Raw genomic sequence first — 27,848 nt, forward strand, 5'->3', positions numbered from 1 at the left:
CCGGTTTTTGGCATTCCAGCCGTCTTCAGCCCGGCTTGCTTGAATCCAGTGGCAAAGTGAGCAAGGGACTCATGTCTGAGCATACCCTGCCACACTTGCTCAGACGTGAGTCCCAGGCTCTCCACATCACTGGAGTCAAGCTGTCCAGGCTGAAGAAGGCTGATAGCCAGAATCCGGTGCTTGATTCCGGTCTAGGAAAGACGTGGCTTGGTAGTTCGGGCTGGACTGTTCCCATGAGGCACAGGGTCAAGGCTGATTTGCATATAGCCATTGTCTGACCTACGGTGGTGTGGAGTGCAAAAAAACGATGGATTTAGGCCCAGATCTCTGTACTGGGGTGAATGTAAGACATTGTGCTGCATAATGTCCATCAACTGTGTTTTTTGCAATTTTCACCCCGAGTGGGCTGGGTATGCTCAGACGTTAGTCCCAGGCTCTCCACATCACTGGAGTCAAGATATCCAGGCTGAAGAAGGCTGATAGCCAGAAACCGGTCCTAGGATGCTTGATTCCGGTCTAGGAAAGACATGGCTTGGTAGTTCGGGCTGGACTGTTCCCATGAGGCACAGGGTCAAGGCTGATTTGCATATAGCCATTGTCTGACCTAGGGTGGTGTGGAGTGCAAAAAAACGATGGATTTAGGCCCAGATCTCTGTACTGGGGTGAATGTAAGACATTGTGCTGCATTCTGTCCATCAACTGTGTTTTTTGCAATTTTCACCCAGAGTGGGCTGGGTATGCTCAGAAGTGAGTCCCAGGCTCTCCACATCACTGGAGTCAAGCTATCCAGGCTGAAGAAGGCTGATAGCCAGAAACCGGTCCTTGGGTGCTTGATTTCGGTCTAGGAAAGACATGGCTTGGTAGTTCAGGTTGGACTGTTCCCATGAGGCACAGGGTCAAGGCTGATTTGCATATAGCCATTGTCTGACCTAGGGTGGTGTGGAGTGCAAAAAAACGATGGATTTAGGCCCAGATCTCCGTACTGGGGTGAATGTAAGACATTGTGCTGCATTCTGTCCATCAACTGTGTTTTTTGCAATTTTCACCCCGAGTGGGCTGGGTATGCTCAGACGTGAGTCCCAGGCTCTCCACATTACTGGAGTCAAGCTATCCAGGCTGAAGAAGGCTGATAGCCAGAAACCGGTCCTTGGATGCTTGATTCCGGTCTAGGAAAGACATGGCTTGGTAGTTCGGGCTGGACTGTTCCCATGAGGCACAGGGTCAAGGCTGATTTGCATATAGCCATTGTCTGACCTAGGGTGGTGTGGAGTGCAAAAAAACGATGGATTTAGGCCCAGATCTCTGTACTGGGGTGAATGCAAGACATTGTGCTGCATTCTGTCCATCAACTGTGTTTTTTGCAATTTTCTTGCCAACACAGCAGGTTCTTGTCGATATTACTAGCCACTTGGTACCGAGTTCCCACTTAACTGAAGGCGGTTCTAAAAGAAGTTTACTGTTTGCTGTGCGACCCACTCTTCCTCTCCTCTGAAGGCAATTCAGAAAATTACCAGTACAGCCTGAACGAAGCATGGTTTAACCAGAAAAAAGTAGCCCACTTTGGAATGTTCGCTTTCTTATTTTGGAGCCTGTCAGAGCAACCATTTAGCTATAGGTTTTGGGCTTTTGCCAGTAGTGGTTTGCAAGCTCATTTCTATTAAGCTATATTACTCTAACACAGAACAGCAAAACATATTTCATATTGCTTCGAGTTATTTCAGGGTAGTCTGGCTGTCTTTGCTACTCCACAATCTAAAACTATATCCCTAAAATAGTGAAGGGATGTGTAACTTTTTGCTCACCGTCGATGGTATTTTACTGATTCAGTCTATAAAGACTGTGGGCCTCATCTACGGTTTAGAAGACAGAGTACTCTATGCAAAAACATGGCAAACATCCTATCAGCTGTGTCCGTGGCATTATAGTTAGATGCTAACTAAAGACACCATGGTACCACGGCATAGAGCGGGACTTGGCGTAGGTTAAATAGATGAGTCTACCTTATGACGAATGTGTGACTAAAAAGGACCCCGCCTCCTCTGTGACCATGACACTGTTATCCCCTACACTATAGAGACAGAATACTTACCTACAGGTAGGAAAATATGGGTGGACCCACGTAGGAATCCACCGTAAATCAACTGTACCAATTCTATTTAGAATTTGTGTAGGTTTTCTACAAAGGGATCCATATACCCTGATGAATGCCCCAGACCTTTTAGGCTAGCAATAGTGGGCAGAAACATGTTGGCATGTTCTTGGGTGCGAGTCATTAAACTCTAGTACTCAAACCTTTTCATTTTTAATCTTAACTAGTGTCCTACTAATAAACGTAGACTTCCCCAGGGACTCTAAGGTATTTTTCGAATTTTCATCTGGATCCCCTGTTACATGGTGTTGTCTAGTAAGATTTATGCAATAACTCCCTCCTAATTAGTCAGTCTTCGAGGAGGTTGAGTCCGCCGGGTTGGCACTGTCCTACCAGGGTGGGGAGAGGATTCCTATGATGAAGAATGACACTAATAAGTGTGTGAAGTTTCCTCTTCCATTAAGGATGACTTCTCATAAGACAGGAATCTAAGGCTGTAGTCATGCAAAGTTTGCATTTGCACCAAAGCCAATAATCTTGGGACTCCTAGTACACGGTTCTGTGTACCACTGTCACCGTACACCTACTTTGTGTTAAATAACTAAAGACACCATACAGGTGTTTAGATGGAGCATTAAACTCTAAATAAGGTCCTTTGTTAAAATTGAAGCTGGCAAAATAAGGTGTCAATGATAGATGGATGAAATTAAAGTAAAATGTGCAACACCTAAAATGGAAGCTTTACAGAATTAGGGAGATACGGATTGGTTCAAGATCAGCAGCACAGATATGGCAGGCACCCAATTGGAAAGAAAACTTGTATTTTGTTTCCTAAAATTAGAAAAGTAAAATAACATTACATCCTCTAATATGATTTACGGTGGATATTTCTATGGGGTCTTCATCAGAACGCAGGCAAATATACACCTCAGCAAACAGGTGGGAGAAATCATGGAAAGACTAACTATCCATAAGGTCCAGAAGCATGTATCTTAAAAGTATAATCCTAAGTATCCGAGTGGTTTCATACTCATCATGCTAGACAGACGGGCCATGAAAAATAGGTAGTTAGTCTTTCCTCAATATCTTTCACCTTTTGACTTAAGTGTTTCTTACCATTTGCCTTGATGAAGACACCATGGAAATCACCATGAGGGGTCGAAACAGCAACAATATTAGATGTTTGGACTGCTTATACTTTTATGTCTTTTGACCATGGTATGGAATCCTGTGGTACAAATCCACCTTAATAAGTGATGCAATCCAATGATCTGGAGCTCATCAGAGCTAATTGTGTAGTTTTTTGTAACTATATCTAGCACTCTGTCATCGCTATGCACCTGAATCCATAGGCACCACGTCAAATGCGATTACATTTTTTCAGAAGAATATTCATATCAGTATAACCAATTTGAATGAATTATAATTCATTTATTTTCATTAAACATTGGTCTTTTCTCTTTTTGTAAAAAGGAAAATACTAAGGGAAGGTGGAAACGTTTTCCTTTGAATTTTTAAGTAGGAATCATTGTTCTATACAACGTGCATGTATGCCCAGGTTCTGAGGAATACAGCAGAGCCCTATGTTTTTTAAATGAGACACAAACCTACCATGTCTAGAAATTGTGAAGATGTGACTTATGCCTGATAACAAAAGGAATGGAGACAATAATAATATAAATTACCAAGGCCTGTGTATTTCACTAAAAGGAGCTAAGGGGAAGAGGTGTGGTGCAGCAGCCAGGGCATCGGACTCCGGAGCATGGTGGCTCACAGTTCAATCCCGGCAACCGCGGCAGGTCAACTCAGCACCATGTGACTCTGGGCAATAGCTCGCTTAATTTTCCCGACGGCCCCCAGCGCCTTGACGCCTTCGGGCAATTGTTTGTGCTTTACAAATACTGGATTTACATATACAAGGGGTATAAATGCGAGAGAGGGATTAGAAACAGATGCAGAATGGCATCACCATGTGCAGGTCTTTACAGTCAAAAAGACATTTGGAACAGATTCCAGTGTGAAAGGGTTCCGATCTGGCCAGGAAAGCTGTGCCTGATAAGAATCAAGATACCATTTAAATCAATGACTTTATTCATTATCAGATGCCGTTGTCCTCAGCGCCGAGACACCCTCGGGTATTTGAGCGCTTTATAAATCTCAAAAATAAATAACAGTTAAACAGTTAAAAGTTGAAAAAATTAGTTTCATTCACTGCCAACAGATGGTGCCATTCTAACATGCTGTATAGTAGTCATGGGGATTGTGAAGCACGATTAGTTTCATGTTGCTCTTTACCTGCTTTTGATTGGCTATCTTTCCAATTTCTTCTTTAGCAGCTACAAGGTCGGCATGGACAGCTTCCAGCTGAGAAGAGGGGACCAGGTCTGCGACCTGGCTGTGCAGATCCATGTACTCGCTCTGCAGACCTTTGTTCTGGCTCTGCAGATCTGCATTTTGGCTCTGCAGGCTTTCGATCTGGCTTTGTAGATCCTCATTCTGGCTCTGAAGGTCCACCTTCTCCTTTCCAAGAATCTTTAGGGTGTCCTAGAATGAAAAAAGAGCACCCGCAAAGGCTATGAGTTGGCACCCTGGACTGGGGGAGCAGAAAAGATCACTAGAGGTCCTGCATGACTTGTAGCTTTGGGAATAAATATATCAGCTGTGTAAAAAAGCTAAGATGAACTCCTATAGCAATTTTGATGCCACAAAATCTCAACAAGTTTTTATTGAGTGCAGTTGTATGACCCTGCTGTTTGATAGTGCACATGGGCATCGACTCCATTGTTAGATTGTTTTCCTGTAGAGGGTGATAATGGAGTTAGTAAGAGTAGTAGAATAGAGATGTCCATGTGTTTGTATCTAAGTAAGATATTACTGCAACAGGTATAGGTACCACTGCGTACGTGGAGGCCAACCATCTTCTGGACCCAAGTCAGTCGGGTTTTAGGGCTAACTTCAGCACGGAAACAGCAGAAGTTGCTGAAACTATAAAAGCCACATTGGATAAAGGAGGCAATGCGGTTTTGGTGTTGTTGGATCTTTCTGCGGCCTTCGACACTGTGTCTCATTAGAGACTTATGCACAGACTAGAGGAGAGCGGGGTCGGAGGAACCGTATTGAGATGGTTTACCTCTTTCTTAAACAACAGTCTACAAACTATTTGGCCCCCTCCTTTCACCGCTGACATACCTCCCATAAATGTCGGAGTACCACAGGGCTCAATTTTGAGCCCCACTCTGTTTAATCTGTATATGGCCCCTCTTGCATTCCTTGCCGAGAAGCACAGTGCCAAAATGATATCATATGCAGACGACACCCAACTGGTGTTCACATGTGAGAAGGGTGCTGAGTTCAATGGCGATGCAATCAAGAGTTGTCTATCTGAGGTATTCTCCTGGCTTAGAGAAAACCAACTGAAGTGTAAATCTGAAAAGTCAGAGATTATCTTCTTTGGCTCTAGCTATTGTGAAGCATGGCACAACTGTTGGCCGCAAGATATGTCTCCCCCCCTCAGAACCAGTTACTACGGTAAAAAATATAGGGGTCAAATTGGATGCTAACCTCTCCATGAAGGCACAGATTCAATTGGTGGCCGGAAACTGTTTTGGGGTTCTGCGAATGCTGCAAAACTTCCTCCCCCTGCTTCCAGTCTCTCACAGAAAGATGGTTGTTCAGGCTCTGGTGGTCTCAAGACTGGACTACGTAAATTCCCTGTACTTGGGCCTCCCGGTGTACCTGCTCAGCTGTCTGCAGATGGTGCAGAATGCGGCGGCCTGAGACATTTTTTTGGGCAGGACCTAGGACACACACGACCCATCTGCTGTCTTCCTTAACTGGCTTCCGGTTCGGAAACAAATCCATTTTAAGGCATTGGTCTTGGTCTTCAAAGCCTTTCACAAGATGGAGGCCCCCTACCTCAGGAAAAGATTCCAACACTATACACCTCAATGCACCTTAATGTCATCTACGCAGCTTCTGACCTCTACGCCCAAGGTCTTTTTGTCCCGGATTGGGGGAAGATCCTTTCAAGCTGTAGCCTCTCGCTTATCGAATACTCTACCTCTTTCTCTTAGGAAGGTACAGGACTTCCTCACCTTTAGGAGGAAATTAAAGACCTGGCTTTTCCAACTGTAGGTTCCGGCCAGCCTTCTGCATTGTGGTGTTTCTCTCCGTTTGCTGTTATGTGGTCTTTTGCTTCAGCGCGAGACACTCCTTGGAGTAGCCGCGCACTTTATAAATACCATATAACATAACATAACATGCCAAGAACAGACGCATACTGGGTAAGTAGCATTTTCCGTTCTTGGCATGTGAGCTGTAGATCACATGCTTTGCATAGACTATACAAACCTGAAGCTGTTGCAGTGATTTGAAAAACTGCCTGGCCTACATTAGCTTGTTGTCTTGCTAACACATCTACACAATAATGTTTTGTGAATGTGTGCGGTGTAGACCATGTTGCAGCTTTTCAGATGTCAGCTATGGGGATGTTTACTAAGAAAGCCATAGAATCCCCTAGTTTGCGAATGGAATGCGCTCAAGGGGGAATTGTTAAGGTTCTTTTTGCTTTTGCAAAGCATATCTGAATATATTTGACTATCCACCCTGAAATACCTGATTTTGAAATGGGATTGCTTTGTGAGGTGGAGCAAAAGCAACAAAGAGTTGTTTAGTCTTATGGAAAGATTTTGTCCTTTCTATGTAAAAGAGCAACGCTCTTTTAACGTCTAAGGTGTGTAGAGCACGTTCTGCCACAGAATCTGGTTGAGGGAAGAACACAGGCAACTCAACAGATTGGTTGATATGGAAGGCAGAAATTACTTTAGGTAGAAATTTAGGATTAGTCCGAAGAGCCACTTTGTTTTGGTGTACTTGTAAAAATGGTTCTTCTATGGTTAGTGCGTGAAGCTCACCCACTCTCCTCAGTGATGTAATAGCAAGAAGAAAAGTAACTTTCCAAGTGAAAAATTGCAGTTCACATTAATGCAATGGCTCAAAGGGTGAACCCATTAGTCTGGTGAGAACAATATTAAGATTCCATACTGGGGCAGATGGAAGTCTTGGGGGAATAACTCTTTTCAATCCTACCATACATACCTTAACAGGCACTCTGAAAAAAGACAGATGTTGTCTATTTTCAAGGTATGTGGCTATTGCAGCGAGATGTAAGCGTATGGATCTGTACGCAAAATTTGAACATTATAAATGCGGTAAATAGCAAATGACGTTTTGAACTGAAGTATCAAGTGGGTTGATCTGGTTATCATTACAATAAATAACAAATCGCTTCCATTTTGCTGCATAGCAAGCCCTTGTAGTAGGACGTCTAGTCTCTTTAATAACGTTCATGCAGTCTGGTGTAAGATTGAGGTGTCAAACTCTATGACTTCAGGTGCCAGATCGCAAGGTTGAGATGACTGGGATCTGGGCGTCTTATCTCTCCACAGCTTTGTGTGAGGATATTGGATGTGAGATGTAGTTTTGATGAGGAATTACTGAGAGCTCCAACAGGGTGGTGAACCAAGGTTGAAGGGCCCATATGGGAGCTACTAGGATTAGTGTGAGGGATGTATGCCTGAGCTACCGAAGCACTAGTGCAATGAGTGGGAGACGGTAAAGAGTAGCCAAATATGTCTGACAAGTCCATCCATAGTGTATTGTCCTTGGAGAATTGGTGTGGATCAGGACTCGAGTCGGGGTACCACGCGGGTGGATGGCATCCCCCCACTCATTTTACCGGGGGGGACGCCGCCCCCCCTGCCAAACAGCTGGACTTCACTCTTTGGCCTCTCTGGGATGAGGAGCTCTGCACCTTTCGTGACGTCACTTCCTGTCGTGACGTCACGTCCGGTGACAGCAACCCCCCACTTCTTTTTTTAGGACTTGTGCCCTGGTGTGGATACCTGGAGGCGAAGCTTGGGCATTTTGCGATTCATTGTGTGGCGAATAAATCTATGTCTGGGAAGCCCCACACTTGAAAGAACGGGAGGAGAAGTTGAGAGTGGAGTTCCTATTTGTGAATCTGTTGTCTTTGCCTGCTGAGCAGGTCTGCAATCTGATTGTCTACTCCTGGAAGATGTTCTGCAAGGAGATATATTTTGTGACGCATGACCCACCTCCAGATGATCTGTGCAAGTTGTGACAGCTGGAGAGTGTGCGTCCTCCCCCTGTTTCTGAATATAATACATGGCTGTCATGTTGTATGTACGCATCAGGACAGCTTTGCCTACAAGGTGAACTTGAAAGGCTTTGAGTGCTGGAAATACAGCTAGAAGCTATAGAGGAATTATGTGAAGCTGCTTTTCCTGCAGACCCACATGCCCTGAATTGTGTGAGTTTGGAGATGAGCTCTCCAACTAGTGAGCGATACGTCTGCTGTTAGCACGATCTTTGGAACCGGGCCGATAAAGGGCCGCCCTTTGGAAATGTTTTGTGGATTCCACCACTGCAGAGAGCGATGAGTGCGGCCATCCACCAACATTAGATCTGATAACTGACCCTGAGACTGATTCCACTGATGTGCTAGGCATTCCTGAAGGGGAAGCATTTGAGGTCTTGCATAGGGAACTATTAAGAGGCAAGACGCAATCATTCCCAGTAACTGCATGAATACCCGAGCTGGCAATGAGTGTTGAGTCTGGAACTGGAAAACTAGAGTTTGACTGTTACCGATCCTGGCCGGATTGGGACAGGCCAGAGCCTTTTGTATATCGAGAGTGGCTTCCAAGTACGTTTGCGTATTGAAGGGTTGGAGGTGGGACTTGAACAGATTTACTGTGAATCCAAAATCGTGGAGCAGCTGCACTGTAATTAAGTGTGTTATAGACAGTTTGCTTGTGAGCTGGCTTTAATGAGCCACTCATCTAAGTATGGGAGACGTGAATGTTTTGTCTTTGTAGATGAGCAGCAACTACTGCCAGTAATTTGGTGAAAACTCTGGGAGCAGTGGTGGCTCCGAATGGGAGCACTTTGAATTGGTAATGTTGTCCTGCTACAACAAACCTAAGGTATTTCAAATGAGCGGGGTGTATTGGAATATGGAAGTAGCGTCCTTTAAATCTAAAGTGGACAGAAAGTCGCCTGGCTGAAGGAGCGGGAGCACTTGTTGGAGCGTCACCATTTGAAAGTGATCTGATTGGATGTATAGATTCAGATCTCTGAAGTCTAGTATAGGCCTGAGAGAGCCATCTTTTGGGGGAATTAAGAAGTATAGGGAGTATACACCGGCCCCTTGATACTGTTATGGGAGTGGCTCTAAAGCTCCTTTTTTCAATAGAGCGAGAACTTCTTGTTTGAGAAGGTTCAAATGTTCTTGTGACATTGTGTGTGATCTATGAGGAATGTTTGGGGGAGTGTTGGTAAGTTCCAGACATTAACCAAATTGGACTATCTGAATAACCATCTGTCTGAGGTGATTGTATTCCAGATGGGTAGAAATTGGGAGAGACGTCCCTCGACAGGAGTGGAATGATCGAGGGGTAGAGGAAGGTAGTCACTGTTTGTTGTTTGCAGGGGAAGTGGGTGTTGAGTTGCCTCTACCTCTTCCCTTGCCATTATTCCCTCTAAATCCGCCTCTAAAGTAACCTCTTGACGAGGGCGATTGATTATTGCCTTTGTAAGATGAGGAGGGATTTTCTGATAATGTGTTCTTGGAGCTCCCCCTGTAAAAGCAGCGATGAAAGGAGTCTAGAAGGGAGTTGAAAAGCCCCCATGGATTAAGCAACCTCTGAATCCTTCTTTCGTGCTCCTTATCAAAATGCTGATTTAGAACAGAGGCTTGGACCTCCGGTTTAACCCAGAAATTCTGGGCCAAGCGTGTCTGCTTAGCGAAATGCTAGTGTTGACTGCGCGAGCTGTGGTGTCAGCTGCGTCTATAGCGCACCTAATAGATGTATTGGAAATTAATTTCCCTTCTTGGATTAGATCAGTAGCTTTAGTTTATATTCATCAGGTAAAAACTGAATACATTTTTCTAGCTCATTATAATAAGCTCTGTCATAGCAAGCTAGAAGAACTTGTGTGTTCGCAATTCGCCAGTGATTGGCTGCTTGCTCAGCCACTCGATTGCCAGAGGCATCTATCAGTTTAGACTCCTTATCAGGAGGAGGAGGGGCATCTCCTGTGGTTTGAGAGTTTGATCTTTTGCAAGCGTTAGAGACTACTAGGGAGTCTAATGGGACTAGACCCTAGATGTAGGTGGGGTCAGTAGGGGCTGGCTTGTATTTCTTATCTATTCTGGGTGTGACAATCCTTGCACACACAGGGTCTTTAAATATCTCACCTGCGTGCTTAAGCATTCTCTTGAGCATAGGCAGTGCTTGTGTTGCTCGTTGAGAGGAACTAAAGGTCTCGAAGAGAAAATCCTCTTCAAGGGACTCCTTATGTAGTTCTACTCTATGGTACTGAGCAGCACTATTGAGTATTTCTATATACTATATGTTATCATCAGGTGAGGAGGGTTTGGAGGGGTATAGATCCGGATCGGTATCTGTCTTGGAATCTGTATTATAATCCTCCCAGGGATCAGGAACAATGTCCTGTGTTCTATCTGTATCCCCGTCCCCTTTATCTTGTGGATCAAGTGACTGTGGTGGTGGGGAATTTGTGGGTGTAATGATTAAATTTGGGTGAATGAGGTGTAATAGGAGGAGGAGAAGGCTTAGTACCGACATTTTTGCGTTTTAGAGGAATGTGGTAGTCCTCTTGTAAATCTGGTTTCCTTTTGTCTGGTAATTTTGCATGAATATGCCCAGTATCTGGATTAATAACCAGTACCTTATGTTTCGGATCTGTGTTAGCAGGCAGAACGTCGAAACGTGGCTCTTTAGATGGAAGAGGGGTGTTTTTCCTTCCGGCACCAGATTTTCGGCATAAAAGGTTTCGGCTCCAAAGGTTTATTTTCAGTACAGTTTCACTACTACAGGTTTGGATTTCGATGCCAAAGGTTTCGGTTCGGTGCCTGCATGGGGAAGGCTCGATCCCGAGCAAGAAGGATTTGGTTTATGTTTCGGTGCCGTGCCAGCGGGCAGGTGGTTCGAAACTTTTTCTGGGTGCCGACCTTGGCCCGAAGGCAGAGGAAAGGCAGGAGCCTTTTTCTTTAGTAAGTGATAGGGAAAGGGAGTATCAGTACTCACTGAACATTGACCCGGTGTTACTTAGTCTTTCGTGTCAGCTTCAGACACCGAAATGTGTTCCTCCTCTGCAGTGGCTTCTTGCACGTGGGATTCTTCAGGGTCAGTGTCTTCTCTGAAGATATCCAGTGCAGAGCCACTATGCTGATGCATTTTGTGACGCCGAGCCAGACAGTTACAGAGTGTCTTCTTAGATCGAAAAGATCAACATGCACCTCAGTCCTTTTCGTCGTGTTCCGGGGATAGACACAGGTTGCACACTTCGTGCAAGTCAGTGCGTGGAAACTTAGCGCGACACCTTGGACAGAATTTAAATGGAGTCCGTTCCATCGACTGATAGCGGGCCTGATGCAGGTATGCCCAACGACCCTCCACAAATCTACCGATCAAAGACCTTGAGTCTAAATGATTCACGGAGAATAGGAAACACGATCGAGAAACAATGCAGTCGAGGGTAGTGGATTGCACATTGAAGGGAACCCAAGAAACGGTGTCGAACCAGAGCGCCGCAATTCACGTCATAACCTGATGGCGGAAAAAAACTATCTTAAAATAGTCGATGCCCATGCGCACTATCACCGAAAGCAGGAGTTAACTACCTCATGACTGGAAAAGACTTCTTCGAAGAAAAACAAAGTGCAAATATCTGGACCCAACACTAGATGGCAGGCTTATGCCAAGCATACGATCTACAGCTCAAATGCTTCGAAACTAATTGATATTAAAAGTATGTATACAGAAAGAAAACAGATCATCACAAGTTGGATAAAGGTTCATGGATGTACAGGATCAGCCAGTCATAGTTATACCTAGGATCAGAAACCACAAATAAAAATTCATGGTTAAAAGGCTGGATGAGAAAACTGGTTTAAACAACTGGATTAGAACCAGGGTAAACAACCCCTTAGTGATTACAAAAAATTATATAAATCATCACTAGTGTTTAGACCCATAGGGAATTTAGTATTGAATTCCATGATATAATTGGATTCAAGCTGACGTAAGATTTATTCCTGGTTTCCTCCTCTTTTAGCGTGCCTGTACTGCATCGATAACAAAATATTGGATATACTTTAAGTAGTTATTGTGTGTGGATTTAAGTGTCTAGCCACTTGGTATGTCTAGTCAGAATTAAGAATAGCTCGAAAGTGTTGTAAAATTCTAGCATGCACCTGTAGTTTAGTACTACCTACATAGCGTAGGCCACAGGTGTATTGAAGAACATATACTGCATAATCAGTTCTGCATGTGTAAAGCCCTTTCATCAATAGCATGGTTACAAAAAGCTGTGTAATATGAGGAGATGTTAATTCCAAATTTTCATGCACAGCAAGAATTGCATTTGAAGAAACCATGCTTGGGCGTTAACCTGCTAGTCTTTATATAGATCTCAGGTCTACTTTTAACTAGTTCACTTCGCATGGATGGAACTGTACGGAAAGTATATATATATATATATATATATATATATATATATATATATATATATATATATATATATATATAAAAAACTTACTGGCGATTGCCAGTAGGTAGTTATAGTTAGGATTTTTTTCAATGCAAAATCTCAAAATTCTATTGTGAATAACTTTGGCGTCGGTTGACGAATCTGCCTGAAAATTTCCTCAAATTTGCCTCGCGGAGCTCCGGTCCTTCCCTGAAAGTTTGGGGGGGATTTGTCAAGCGGGGGCCGAGATAAAAGGGGAGTCCCAAATCGTGTTTTCCCCATGTTAATTTCCATAGGGCGGTCAAACTCACTTTTAGCCCGAACGGCTGAATGGATTTGCACCAAACTTGGCAAAATTGTAGGGACTGGTAGCCCGATGTGCCTTTGCTATGTCTCAAGATATGTGCTCCAGTGGATTTTACGAAAATTAACTTTGAAAAAATATATATTAGGCTACATTGGGCTATATATATGTTAGAGACCAAATGTAGCCCAATGTAGCCCAAAGATGGCCACCAGAGACAAAAAAAACAAATGTAGCCCAAATATCAGCCAGATGTAGCCCAACTATAGCCCAATGACAGAATGTCCCAGAGTGTTCTAAAGAACAACTAGAACGCTAACAGTCTTACTTATGACAAAAGTATGTCACACCTGAAGTCATCTTGATTGGAATAAAGTGGTAACACTTAATACATTTAATTTGAAAAGGAACAAAATGAGGGGTTTCATTTTGCCATAGAAATTATATATATATATATATATATATATATATATATATATATATATATATATATATATATATATATATATATATATATTCACTGAAAAAAAGTAGGTTTCACACCAGTTATAGTTAGGAATTAGCATTTAAAAAACCTATTAAACTCACTGAAAAAACCATAGGTTTCACACCAGTTATAGTTAGGTGGAAATTTTACTCTCATAAAACCATTGAAATTCCCACGTTATAGTTAGTTGCAATGCACTGCTGATGACGTCAATTATTACATCACTCATGACATGGTCAGTGACATCACTGATGACATCTCAAATTACATCATTGATGACATCATCCAGTGAATGTGTATTGTTCTGAAAAATAAATATTTTTTATATATGTATAGCTAAAGGTTGATGGAAGAATAACTGGGTAAATAAATGTCTAAATTGATGGTTTTTTGTGTAAAATGGATTGGTTAACTGACTTATTAAATGTATCTTAGTGAAAACATATATTAGCGAGTAATGTTTAAATATTTAAATATCTGTATCTGTGTCACTTTGTGTATAAGTGGCTGCATGGGTTGGTGAGTAGCTACATGAGTGAGTATATGGGTTATTAGTTGTTTTTTGAGTATCAGTATCAGTGTCTGCATGGTTCGGTGGGGGATATTACTTAGAGCACAGATGCATGAATGAGTGACTCACTATTTGTATGTATTTTGAAGACAGAATGTGTGCAAGACTGTATGGGTGGATGATTGTGTGTATGGGTGGGTTAGTGAGTATGTGTTTTTATAATTGATTGTTTAAGAGAGTAAATATGTTTCCGTTTCTGTAGAAGTATGTGTAGTGGTGTGTATATAGCAGTATAATCAAGTAAATGGTTTTTTGATAGTTTATTTGCATGTGTGAATTTGTGTGTGAGTAACTATATGGATGAGTATTAGTGTGTAACAGGATGTATAGGTGTATGAGTACATATGATGAGTAAGTACATGCATGAGTGACTATATAGAACTGTTGGTGAATGAGTGGATGTGGATGTAGATGTTGGAATTACCTAATAAGTTGTTGTAATTGCTATTGGTTTCTCCTTTTTTAAGAAAATGTTAGTTTCTATTTTTGAATGTCTGTGTCAAAGGTTATTTTATGCTGATAGGAGGTCTGCCACTTTGTCACAAGGATGTTGTCATCAGTGATGTCATTTGAGATGTCATGAGTGATGTCACTGACCATGTCATGAGTGATGTAATATGTGACGTCATCAGCAGTGCACGCACAAGTTATAGTGAGTCAAACTAACTATAACGTGGGAATTTCAATGGTTTTATGCGAGTAAAATTTCCACCTAACTATAACTGGTGTCAAACCTATGGTTTTTTCAGTGAAGATATATATATATATATATATCTCCACTGAAAAAACCATAGGTTTGACACCAGTTATAGTTAGCTGGAAATTTTACAGACATAAAACCATTGAAATTCCCACGTTATAGTTAGTTGGACTCACTATAACTTGCGCGCCTGCAATGCACTGCTGATGATGTCACATATTACATCACTCATGACATGGACAGTGACACCACTCATGACATCACTGATGACACCATCCAGTGAATGTGTGTCTTTCTGAAAAATAAATATGTTTTATATATGTATATGTAAAGGTCGATGAAAGAATAAATGTTTAAATAGGTGTCTTAATGGATGTTTTAAAAAAAAAATTGATTGGTTAACTGGCTTATTAAGTGTATCTTAGTGAATACATATATTAGCGAGTATTGTTTAAATATTTAAATGTTTGTATCAGTGTTTCACTTTGTGTATAAGTGGCTGCATGGGTTGGTGAGTACCTACATGTGTGTGTCTATGGGTTATTAGATGTTTTTTTAGTATCAGTATGAGTGTCTGTCTGTATGGTTTGGTGGGGGTGTTACTTAGCACATAGATGCATCAATGACTGACTCACTGTTTGTATGTGTTTTTAAGACAGCATATGTGCAGGACTGTATGGGTGGATGAGTGTGTATATTTGTGTGTTAGTGAGTGAATGACTGTCTCACTAGTGTCTTTATCAGTAACTACATATGTTTTAATCTAGTATATGTGAGTATTGATGTATATAAGTGAGTATATGTGAGAGTGAGAGATTGCAAGAGTTCTTGTTTAAATAAGTATGTGTTTCTATAAGTGATTGTTTAAGAGAGTAAGTATGTGTAAGTTTCCTTAGAAGTAAGGTGGTAGTGTGTGTATAGTTGTATATGCAAATAAATGGATGTTCAATAGTTTATTTGCATGTGTGATTATGTGTGTGAGTAACTTTTGGATGACTGTCGGTGTGTAACAGGATGTATAGGTGTTTCACTACATATGATGAGTGAATATATGTATGAGTGTCTATATAGAACTGTTGGTGAATGAGTGGATGTGTATATAGATGGTGGTATTACTGAATTGGTAGTTGAAACTGGTATGGGTATCTCTATTTTTTTGAAAATGTTAGTTTCTATTTTTGAATATGTGTTTCAAGGGTTACATTACACTGAAAGGAGGTCTGTCACTCTGTCACAAGGATGGTGCAATCAGTGATGTCATGAGTGATGTCACTGACCATGTCATGAGTGATGTAATATGTGACGTCATCAGTAGTGCATTGCAGGCGCGCAAGTTATAGTGAGTCCAACTAACTATATAACGTGGGAATTTCAATGGTTTTATGTCAGTAAAATTTCCAGCTAACTATAACTGGTGTCACACCTATGGTTTTTTCAGTGAATTTAATAGGTTTTTTAAATGCTAATTCCTAACTATAACTGGTGTGAAACCTATGTTTTTTTCTGTGAATTTCATAGGTTTTGTAAATGCTAATTCCTAACTATATATAGTGCCTCAAACCTATGTTTTTTTCAGTGAATTTCAAAGGTTTTTTAATAGCAAATTTCTATTGCTATCAAATATAATATTTTTTATAATGAATCCTATATTGTATATTTATGTAATACCATTTTTTTATGTATATTCTTCATTTTTTTTTTTTTGCCCTGGAGCGCTCCCGGTGCGCGTACCGGTGTGCGCACCGGAAAGCACAGTCTTGCGGTACGCCCCGGTGCGCGTACCGGTGAGCGTTTGCGCTATTGCCGCCAACGAAAACATCATCGTGACGTATCGCGTAGCCGCGTTTGCGTGATACGCACGGCGTAAGCGCACCCGGAAGCACCCGAGCGCATACGATATAAGCGCGAAATATAGTTAGTACAACTAACTATATAGGAGCAATTCCAATGGTTTTAAAAGAGTGAAATGTCCAGCTAACTACAACACCCCGAAAACGTATAGTTTTTTTAGTGAATTTTAAAGGTTTTTAAAATGCTAATTCCTAACTATATAAGGCCTGAAACCTATGGTTTTTTTCAGTGAATTTCAAAGGTTTTTTAAATGCTAATTCCTAACTATATAAGGCCTGAAACCTATGGTTTTTTCAGTGAATTTGCAAGGTTTTTTAAATGCTAATTCCTAACTATATAAGGCCTGAAACCTATGTTTTTTTCAGTGAATGTCAAAGGTTTTGTTAATGCTAATTCCTAACTATACAAGACCTGAAAGCCCACCAGGAATCTCCAGTATGCGCCAGGGGACTGCATTGCAGAGAGGTGTAATGAAGCCACGCCCCTTTTAACACCTCTCTGCAACGCAGCCCCCGTGCATGGTTGAAGAGGGGGAACAAATTCCCCTTGCATACTGGGGGCCCCTGGGGGCCAACTAGCCCACCTGGAACCTCCAGTATGCGCCAGGGGGCTGCATTGCAGAGGTGTAATGAGGCTATGCTCCTTGTTACACCTCTCTGCAACGCAGCCCCCTGCCGCGTTTGCAGAGGGGGAACTAATTCCCCTTGCATACTGGGGGTCCCTGGGGGCCAACTAGCCCACCAGGAGCCTCCAGTATGCACCAGGGGGCTGCATTGTAGAGACGTGTAATGAGGCCACACCCTTTTTTTACACCTCTCTGCAACGCAGCCCCCGTGCATGTTTGAAGAGGGGGAACTAATTCCCCTTGCATACTAGGGGTCCCTGGGGGCCAACTAGCCCACCTGGAACCTCCAGTATGCGCCAGGGGGCTGCATTGCACAGAAGTGTAATGAGGCTATGCCCCTTTTTACACCTCTCTGCAACGCAGGCCACTGGCGCGTTTGCAGAGGGGGGACTAATTCCCCTTGCATACTGGGGGTCCCTGGGTCATATCTGCCCAAACAACAATATTCCGAACGATTGAAAATGACTTTTCTTGAGAAACATTTGGATTTGGATTATCATGTCCTATACTTTGGAATTTTTGAAAGACTGACTTCGAGGATGCTATAAATTACTCAAGTCTGCCCGAATTGTGTGGGTAAAATTGATACCTAGTCACTTTGAATATGAATGTACTTACGTCTCGTCTAACATTTGGAAGAAATATCTAGTTATATGACAACAGGATACCGACATAACTTGAAGGAAATAAGAACGCCCTGAAGAAGTTCTGTTGTACAGAACGAAACGTTTCGGCTGGCTGTGGTACATAAACTTAAGGAAAATAAAAGCATTTGAATATACACCAAGATTCAGCGCTTCAATAAGGACTCTAAGTGATATGATTTGATTGGACTTATTGTGCAAGTGGTGCGGTGTCAAACTTTGGAATATTCTCCACTACTCTCTACTACTTACTCTCTCCTACTCCACTACTCTCAAATACTCACTCTCTACTACTCATTCTCTACTACTCTACTACTCTCTCTCTACTACTCAGTCCCTACTACTCACTATCTACTACTCTCTACTACTCTCTCTCTACTACTCTTTCTCTACTACTCACTCTCTACTACTCACTCTCTACTACTCACTCTCTACTACTCACTCTCTACTACTCACTCTCTACTACTCACTCTCTACTACTCACTCTACTACTCACTCTCTACTACTCACTCTACTACTCACTCTCTACTACTCTCTCTATTACTCTCTACTATTCACTCTACTACTCTCTACTACTCTCTCTCTGCTACTCTCTCTACTGCGCTCTACTACTCACTCTCTACTCTCTATTACTCGCTCTCTACTCTCTACCTCTCTCTACTTCTCTCTCTACTAGTCTCTACCTCTCTACCGCTACCTCTCTACCTCTACACCTCTACCTCTACACCTCTACCTCTACACCTCTACCTCTACACCTCTACCTCTACACCTCTACCTCTCTCTACACGCACACATATACACATATATATATATATATATATGCATATATATGCATTTATATATATGTATGTGTATGTATATATATATATATATATACATACATATATACACATATATAATCTATATATCTACATAAATACAAATATAAATGCACGCATGCATGCAACCCCCGTGTGTGTGTTGCAAAACTTTAGTGTTTATTCATTACAGGTACATTAAGACCTCCAAAACAGAGAAACAGGTCAACATCCCTATTTCTTTTCACTTTTTAAGAGCACGTTATTTAGACTTTCCTCACGTTATTCACTTAACGGTCCTGATGAATGCCCGTACGTCCTAACCAAGGCGACTGAGGCAGAAACATGTCGACCAACTTTTAACCTCCCCCCACTATTCATGATCTCAAATACTCTGAGTGCACCTATTACTCATAATTCAGTTCACAAGATGCACTACCATAGAGTTTACTAGACCCAAACTCAGACCAAATAAATTTTCTTTTCTGGCCTGGTGGTCTTTTTATATTCCTTATCACTGGCTCACTACTGCATCAACCTTGGGTAAGAACCTCCTGGTGGAGGCTGCATAACCTGATCGACCTAATGATTATGCACACACGTGATTCAAAAGCGGAGAACCAAGATATACCGCTTCACATACCATCATACCCATCACGTGCATGAGGGTCTTTTATACTGGGACACCCTCCGCTCTTCCTGCATACCTAAGGTTGTGTAGGACAAGTGATCCTTTCTCATTTGATTAGCATATGCAATTTGGAAATTGAATGGATCAACATTCCATCTCCCCCATTTTTGATTAGAAGATTATCAGCAGCGCACAGCTGTGGGAGTCTCTATAAAATTTCGAACAATCTCACCGACTGCAAAACTGCCTAGGAATTTAACAATGGCGGAAAATTTGGGATTAAGTTATTCCATAGAAGAGATTGCCGCGATACTCGCCAGACCAGCACCATTTATGAACAGTGACCTCACTCAGACCCTCTCCAGCTCTACAGAATGGGACGAACTTACCGAAGTAAAGAAAGAACAAGTCAGAACTGCCGCTCACGGCATTATAATGACGGAATACCTAAGAGTAAATGCGGCACCTAGAGGTCTCTGGGTTACCAATGCACCAAGGATTTTCCTTAAAGATCTGGCCTTTAGAAAAGACTGGTCTGCTATTTCATGGAAGTGTACCAGGGACTATTTAGTCCTGGTCATCAAAACCGCTACGAGACTGACAGACGAGTTAACAGTAAAAATCAAAATTCTAGAAACTAAATTGAACAATACTGTCAATATCACAATATACAAAACTAAATTAGATGAAATTAATAAGGAAATGAGTGACACCCATGAATATTTGATACAGACCAAACTACAAAAGTTAGCAAAAGAACTCAAAAAATTCTCTATAGAGAAAGTGCACCCTTACAGTAGCAAAGACTACAAGACCGATGAGAACGCCTCCAACTATGGATCAGACAGCGGCGCATCGAGTACAGGTTCAGATCAAGGAACAGATGACTTCAACAATCCCAAAAACCATTACCAGAATAAAAGAGGAAATCGACGTGGACGTAACTATTGGCGCCCCCCCTTGTTTCCAAATGGGCAATCAAGGGATGCCCTTTCAACCCTTTAACCCTCATTTTCAAGGCTGGATGAATCCTTACTTTCAAGGTCCCCAAATTATGAACCACCAGATGCAACATCAAGCTGGCCAGAATTTTGAACAACGGATTCCTTTTTTAGGGAATGGTCCAACATCCCAGAGAACACGGAGAAGAGGAGTAACCTGGTCCGACCAAACCAGGCAGGTACAAAAGCCAAAACCGGAACAACCACGAATCCCTCATCGTGAACCTTACAGAAAAAATTCTGACCAAGGACGAAGAAAATGTGCTTAATAAGGGTCTGGGATATGTTCCTACACCAAAAACAGATGTATTTAAAACCAAATGTGAAGTGGCAGAATTCTGCCGGAAGTTGAAATTGAAAGCCTTTTTTAAAAGGAGATCAATCTCCGATCAGAGAAGGAGACACAACTTTAAGGAACAAGTCATCCTTCTGCCCACTCAACTCTCAGATCCCAATCGAAATACAAACTTTCGAACAGGCCATTTTCAAAGGAATTAATGAACTGACTAATGGAGTCCAGAAACCCTTCCAGAATATCACCAGTTCGGAACAACAGGCGCTGAATGCTTTGAAAAATGATCATAACATAGTCATCAAACCCGCCGATAAAGGCGGAGGAGTAGTTCTCCTGACGGCCGAAGGATACGATCAACAATGTATGGATCTACTATCGAATGACAGATTCTACAGAGTCTTAACATCAGACCCCATGCCGAGACTACAGAGGACAATTGCGATGATGATAGAAGAGGGGGAGACCAACAACTGGATCTCTAAAAAAGAAGGTGACTACCTAGGGACTACCACACGACGAACCCCATACTTCTATTCCTTACCGAAGACGCACAAAGGGCGAGTACCACCACCTGGACGACCAATTGTGTCAGGAATTGGTTCGATTATTGAACCCCTTTCTCAGTTTGCGGATTAATATCTTAGTCCGCTAGTCCAAAAAACCCCCACATATCTAAAGGACACCAGGGACCTCCTCAACCAACTAGAAAACATTGGATACTCACCCAATACCATGCTCCTGGTGGATTTTCGAAGTGGAAAGCCTATATACCAGCTTGCCACAGGGGAAAACTATGGAAACTCTTGAGAATATACTTTTCAATTCCACCTGGACCTATAAGACTCCCAGACACTTCGTACTGGAATGCTGCTGGATGGCACTCATGGAGAACTTCTTTCAATATAAAGACACATTGTACCTGCAATGCCATGGCACTTCGATGGGCAGCACATTTGCCCCGAGCGTGGCAGGACTCTATGTGAGTGCCTTTGAGGACTTGCACATTTTAAACGAGAGTAATAACCCCTATCATCACCGTATACTGTTCTGGAAACGGTACATTGATGATAGTTTTGTCATCTGGCAAGGAGATCAAAATAACTTATTGGAATTCCACACTTGGCTCAATCAGAAAGACAACTGCTTAAAGTTCACTTACTGTGCAGACAACAAGAGCATTGATTTCCTAGATGTAACCATCTATGCCGAGGCTGACACTCTCCAGACATGTACCTTCTTCAAGACCACTGCAAAGAAAAGCCTTCTTTCTTTTAAGAGCTTCCACCCCCGGCCTCTAAGAGAGAACTTACCATACAGCCAGTTCCTCAGGCTACGGCGAAATTGCAGCAATACCTCTGAGTATAAATCACAAGCAAACGATCTCTGCAAGAAATTAGAGGCCCGAGATTATCCAAGGAAGGTCATTGACAAATGTAAAAAACGTGCTAGAAACCAGAACAGAGAGGCACTTCTTGAAAGTATACCTAAGACACCCTCTGAAGAAGTCCTCACATGTGTAACTATGTACAGTCCAATGACGAATAATATAAAAAAGCTTATCAACAAGAACTGGCGAATACTGACATCAGGCAACCTCTCATGGCCAAAACCGAGGTTTGCAAATAAGAGAAGTAGAAATTTGAAAGACATCCTAGTCCATACAAGACCTGCCCCAAGAATACCTAGAGAGCACACAAATCTATGGGGGAATCCACAAGTGACAGGACACTATCCATGTGGCTCATGTTCTGTATGTAGCCTCACAAAACCTACAAAAGAATTACAGCTACTACCGAATTTTAAATGGACCCTGAGAAGCCACACAAACTGTAACACCACGCACTTGATCTTGACTTTACATGATCACTTGCCCGTGTGATTTGAAATATATTGGCATGACATGCAGGAGAGCAAAACAAAGACTATGTGAACATCGGAGCAACGTAAAATGCAGGAAGAGCACTACAAAAATGGCCAACCACTATCTAGAAAAGGGCCACACCATACAAGATTTACAGTGGGTCATCCTTGAAACTTTACCCAACAAAGACAGCAATGCCGAAAAAACCCTCTTTGAGAAAGAGCAAAGTAGGGAAAACAGGCTTAGAACTGATAGTGAAGGGTTGGATGATAACATACCCTGGCTCACCCTAGCGAGAAGGTGAAGGCACCAGATTCAGTCTGACTATCAGAATTCCTGCTGAATAGTGCAAACACACCTCCTCAGTCGTTGTCCTCTGTCTAAAAACCAACCAACTTACAGAACACAGTCATGAGACAATTACTTACATTGGTAACAAAACGATGCATCACATGTTGAGTGACCTCTGACACCACTGCAAGCCCCATATTGCGGAATAGATGTCAGCAAATGACTATCACAAAAGCCCTATAGCTAGAGCCCCTGCTGCGCCGCAATTTCATAACATTAAGAAACGACAATTGCCTACATCGGTAAAACACTATGCACAACGCGATGTATGATTCCTAACACCATTACAATTTCCCCTATTGCGAAACGAATGTCAGCATATGATTATCGTATTAGCTTATATTCACTAAGGAAGCAGGAACAACCATCATAGTTCCCATGACAACACGGATGTTGACCAATAGGATCACCACACAGCGTAACCGCCGCCCATTAATATCGACCCGGAAACACAACGCACTGTTTCCGGATCGGCGAGAGCAGCGCATTCACAGGAAAAGCCGGGATCGGACGCAATAGGTAGCGAGACGGGAGAAATGAGCGCACTACGAAACCGCAAGTATACTGTAATGCGCAACCTTAACCACGCTGTCTCTTTTCCCCAGTCCCCCTACAGCTCAACCATCCGACTGGAGCACGTTAATTAAATGCGCGAGGTAACAATTTCCCTAATGCGTTCTACAACAGACTATAGTCTGTCAGGTTCACGTTTACAGAACCACATTCATGATTATACACCTTATTACGTCGCCTCAGTTAATTTCACGTCGCAAAAGGGAAGGTGTTATTGAGAATGCTCATAATGATACACAAAACGAGTAAAATCAACTGTTGTGCACAATCACTGATCGAAATAGAGATACAACTACTCTAAGACTCACCTACCGAGTTATGGAGAATACATGCATGTATCACCAACTCCAAGCATGCTATAGTTCTTTGCATGAGTACGGAGTGTTGAAGAGAGAGTTGACATTGCCATACTTGGTAACTGGTCTTCGAAGTATTGCCATTTTTTAGTTGTTTAGAATTCTATCAATGGATAGATGTGATAAGCAGATTTCTGCTTGGTATGTGTCCCTTTGTAACCCCCCCACCCGTGTGTGTGTTGCAAAACATTTGTGTTTATTCATTACAGGTACATTAAGACCTCCAAAACAGAGAAATAGGTAAAAATCCCTATTTCTTTTCACTTTTTAAGAGCACGTTATTTAGACTTTCCTCACGTTATTCACTTAACGGTCCTGATGAATGCCCGTACGTCCTAACCAAGGCGACTGAGGCAGAAACATGACGACCAACTTTTAACCTCCCCCCACTGTTCATGATCTCAAATACTCTGAGTGCACCTATTACTCATAATTCAGTTCACAAGATGCACTACCATAGAGTTTACTAGACCCAAACTCAGACCAAATAAATTTTCTTTTCTGGCCTGGTGGTCTTTTTATATTCCTTATCACTGGCTCACTACTGCATCAACCTTGGGTAAGAACCTCCTGGTGGAGGCTGCATAACCTGATCGACCTAATGATTATGCACACACGTGATTCAAAAGCGGAGAACCAAGATATCCCGCTTCACATACCATCATACCTATCACGTGCATGAGGGTCTTTTATACTGGGACACCCTCCGCTCTTCCTGCATACCTAAGGTTGTGTAGGACAAGTGATCCTTTCTCATTTGATTAGCATATGCAATTTGGAAATTGAATGGATCAACATTCCATCTCCCCCATTTTTGATTAGAAGAGTACATATACATATATGCATACAGATGCATGCTACTTACATGAAAGTTTAAAAAACACTAATAAAAGCAACACTAAAAAGCCACCTCATTACGAACAGAATGGCTTTAACTTAAACGAGGGCGAGATCTATTGTATTTTCAATGCTTGTTTACTTTGGTTCCATCAAGAAGGCATTCAGATGTGTCACACATTTGCAATAAATTCTGAATGTTAGCACTCTAGTTGCTCATTAGATCACTGTAGTAAAGCTACTGCTCACCAGGGAAGTCTGCTGCTGGTATTTAAAGTGCATGTTTCAGTCTGCATGTCAGAATTTTTTTAATGAAATAGAAGAAGATTTGAGAAGTCACTCAAAATGATCCCTAATTTTTCTTTCTGAAGCACTAATCATACTTTCTATGGCAAAATGAACCCCCTCATTTTGTTCCTTTTTAAATTAAATGTTTTCAGACTTACCACTTCATTCCAATCAAGATGGCTTCTGGTGTGCCATACTTTTGTCATAAGTAAGACTGTTAGCGCTCTAGTTGTTCTTTAGAACACCCTGGGACATTCTGTCATTGGGCTATACTTGCGCTACATCTGGGTGATATTTGGGCTACATGTAGGCTCTTTTGTCTCTGGTGGCCATCTTGGGAGACTGCATGTCCGTATTTTTTTAATGAAATAGAAGAGGATTTGAGAAGTCACTCAAAATGTGCCCTAATTTTTCTTTCTGCAGCACTAATAATACTTTCTATGGCATAATATACCCCCTCATTTTGTTCCTTTTTAAATTAAATGTTTTAAGAGTTACCACTTTATTCCCATCATGATGGCTTCAGGTGTGCTATACCTTTGTAATAAGTAGGACTGTTAGCGCTCTAGTTGTTCTTTAGAACACTCTAGGAGGCTGCAGTAGAACACAAAGGAATCAACTGACAGTCTCTGTCCTTGTTGGATGTACATGTTTTACTGAGAATGTCAGACTTCATTCTCACATGACTGAGAAAGATAATGTGAATTTACAGAAAATATGCTTACAGTTTAGCTTATAGATCCCCTTCCAAACCACTGTGGGAAAATCATGAGATATTAGTTTTCTTTCAAACATGATTCATGATGTCACAGCAGAAGGCTTTTTCACATGGTAAAATCACCTTAGAACACACCACAATTCCTAAAATGAGTATGGTACCATCAACAAATGATTTATAATGTAATTAAAGTCCTAAAACCCTCTATTAACTACACGCGCAATATGGATCCAATATTGTGTGACTTTTTCTATGTTGTGTGCGATTTTGATCACAACTATCACTTTATAATATATGTGGGTTCAACGCCTTTCATTTCTGTAACATAATGTGAAGCTTCTTTCATTTCTGACCTACAAATTAATCGGTCTAAAAAGAGCTACACAGCAGTTTTCAAGAATTTCATTGTTTATAACTCTGCTTATATAATTTCCTGCAACACAGTAATGCTGGATACATTATTTTTCATTTATCAGTATGTGTTTGATTTAATGCGGAGTAGCTGTAACAATGTAACACGATTAGTATGTCTTCATTGTTTACTATCACGTGGTTTGTGTAAACACTGTACCTTTCACTTTAAAAGTTTGGCGCGTTGACTTGCTCTCCACCCGTGAGCAAGAGGTAGGCTTACCTCGAAACGCGTAGGGGTTGTTTTTCTGTCAAATAAACCTATAGCACTTTAAACTTTACTTGGGCTTCGACTCTGGTGTTTAAAAAAGGAAGATTGCACCAGGAACTTGACATATTGAAGGTTTGGCGACCCTGTCGAAAGCCCGCTGTAAAAGCGGCAGAAGCACGCCATCCGTGTGTTTCTTCAACATATATATATATATATAAATATATATATATATATATATATATATATATTTTGCCTGCAACGAGCGAGCCCACACAGGTAAGTTTCAATCTGCCAACATCTTTAATGGGAGAATACCACTGAACACCAGAAAAGTGCCTTCACTGTAGTTGAAGTCCAGCCCGACGCGTTTCGTGCTGTGAAGCATTTCCTCATGGGCTAACGGCTGTCTGTTGGGTGAATGCTAGGGCAGTTTAGAAGGCACAAGCTTCTTATCCACCCGCGCTTGTAGGCGTGGCCACCCCGTGACCTCCTGGTTAATGTAGTGCCTAAAGGGTTCCTCAAGTGAGTCGCCGTGCATGGGGCGTGGCTAAGCAAGCCACGATGGCGGCTGTGTCTTGCTGAGGCTCCGCGATCGGGCTAGCATCCTGCCCATTACCTATGATCGCCGGGAGCCTCAACCTTCACGCATATCACCTGTGCTGACCTGGGGCATCCCCCAAGCGACCTGCAGAAGCAGCAGATGGACAGCGCGCCCTGGAGAGTCTTCTGCCGAAGCCGAGCGCCGCTGTGAAAATGGCGGGCGCAACCCCGTCTCTCGGACGCGGAACCCGCTGACAGCCGACACCTTCAGCGACGGCCACGGACGACACTGCCAGCTGACGGCAGTGGGGAATCCCGGGGAAACTGTGGATCCGGCCCTCGAGTGTCCACCTTGGACGGCGCTCAGTCCCACCTCTACACCCCCGGTGCGCAAGATGGCGGCCGCCTGCACCAAGGCTCCGCAACCCCGGCGCTTCTACTAATCAGACCGTGACACCGACCGACCCGCCACAGCGGACCACGAGGGACCGACGGCAGCGCCGACAGAGCGGAGCTGTTCCTCCGGGGGCCCGCGACACTCCTCGAGGGCGGTGAGTGCTACTCGCTCCCCCCCCCCCCCCGGAGCCCCGACACCGATGCCTGGCGGGGGCCCTCCCCATACGAGGCTCTGCAGGGGTGCGCAGCCTACGCAACCACCGAACTGAGGGATCCGGAAAACTTTGCGCTGGGAGCTGGGTGGAGAGCCTGAGTGCCTGACCCTGACATGGCGCCCACGGAGGCCTAGGCGCCGGGAACAGCACGGACCTCGCCCCCCCCCCCGGGCCGATACCACCTGCCCCAGCCGGCCGGTCACTAACCCTGCAATCTACATCAGCGAGGGAGAGGGCGCTCCCACGACCCCCTGACGCCGGGCGCTGCCGGCCCTGACGAACCGCCTCTGACACCCCCGGCCGGTGGGGAGCCCCACTTGGAGCCCGGGCAGAGCTGAAGAGGCCTACCAACATTGGAATACCACTTACCCGGGCGCGCAACGAGGCGAGGGCTGGAACACCGAACGGAGCCCACTTTCGCCCCGGAGCCCCTGCTCCCAAGATGGCGGCCGCCACCCCGGAGCCCCGACACCCCGAGGCTGTGTCCCTACCGGGAGCCTGACCAGCCCGCAAGCCCA

General features: G+C 43.0%; 1 protein-coding gene across 4 annotated transcripts in view; it reads right to left on the reverse strand.

The window, feature by feature from the left end:
* Positions 1–27,848, reverse strand: part of CALCOCO2 (calcium binding and coiled-coil domain 2) — a 428,938-nt gene that overhangs the window by 240,714 nt on the left and 160,376 nt on the right. For all 4 annotated transcript variants that reach the window (XM_086924246.1, XM_086924247.1, XM_086924245.1 and 1 more), the window contains exon 6: positions 4,385–4,633. In XM_086924246.1, the coding sequence (XP_086780372.1) occupies positions 4,385–4,633 (249 nt within the window). The remainder of the gene's footprint in view (positions 1–4,384; positions 4,634–27,848) is intronic.

The sequence above is a fragment of the Lissotriton vulgaris genome, chromosome 5 (assembly GCF_964263255.1).
Source record: "Lissotriton vulgaris chromosome 5, aLisVul1.2, whole genome shotgun sequence".
In the NCBI taxonomy this organism is placed as follows: domain Eukaryota; kingdom Metazoa; phylum Chordata; class Amphibia; order Caudata; family Salamandridae; genus Lissotriton; species Lissotriton vulgaris.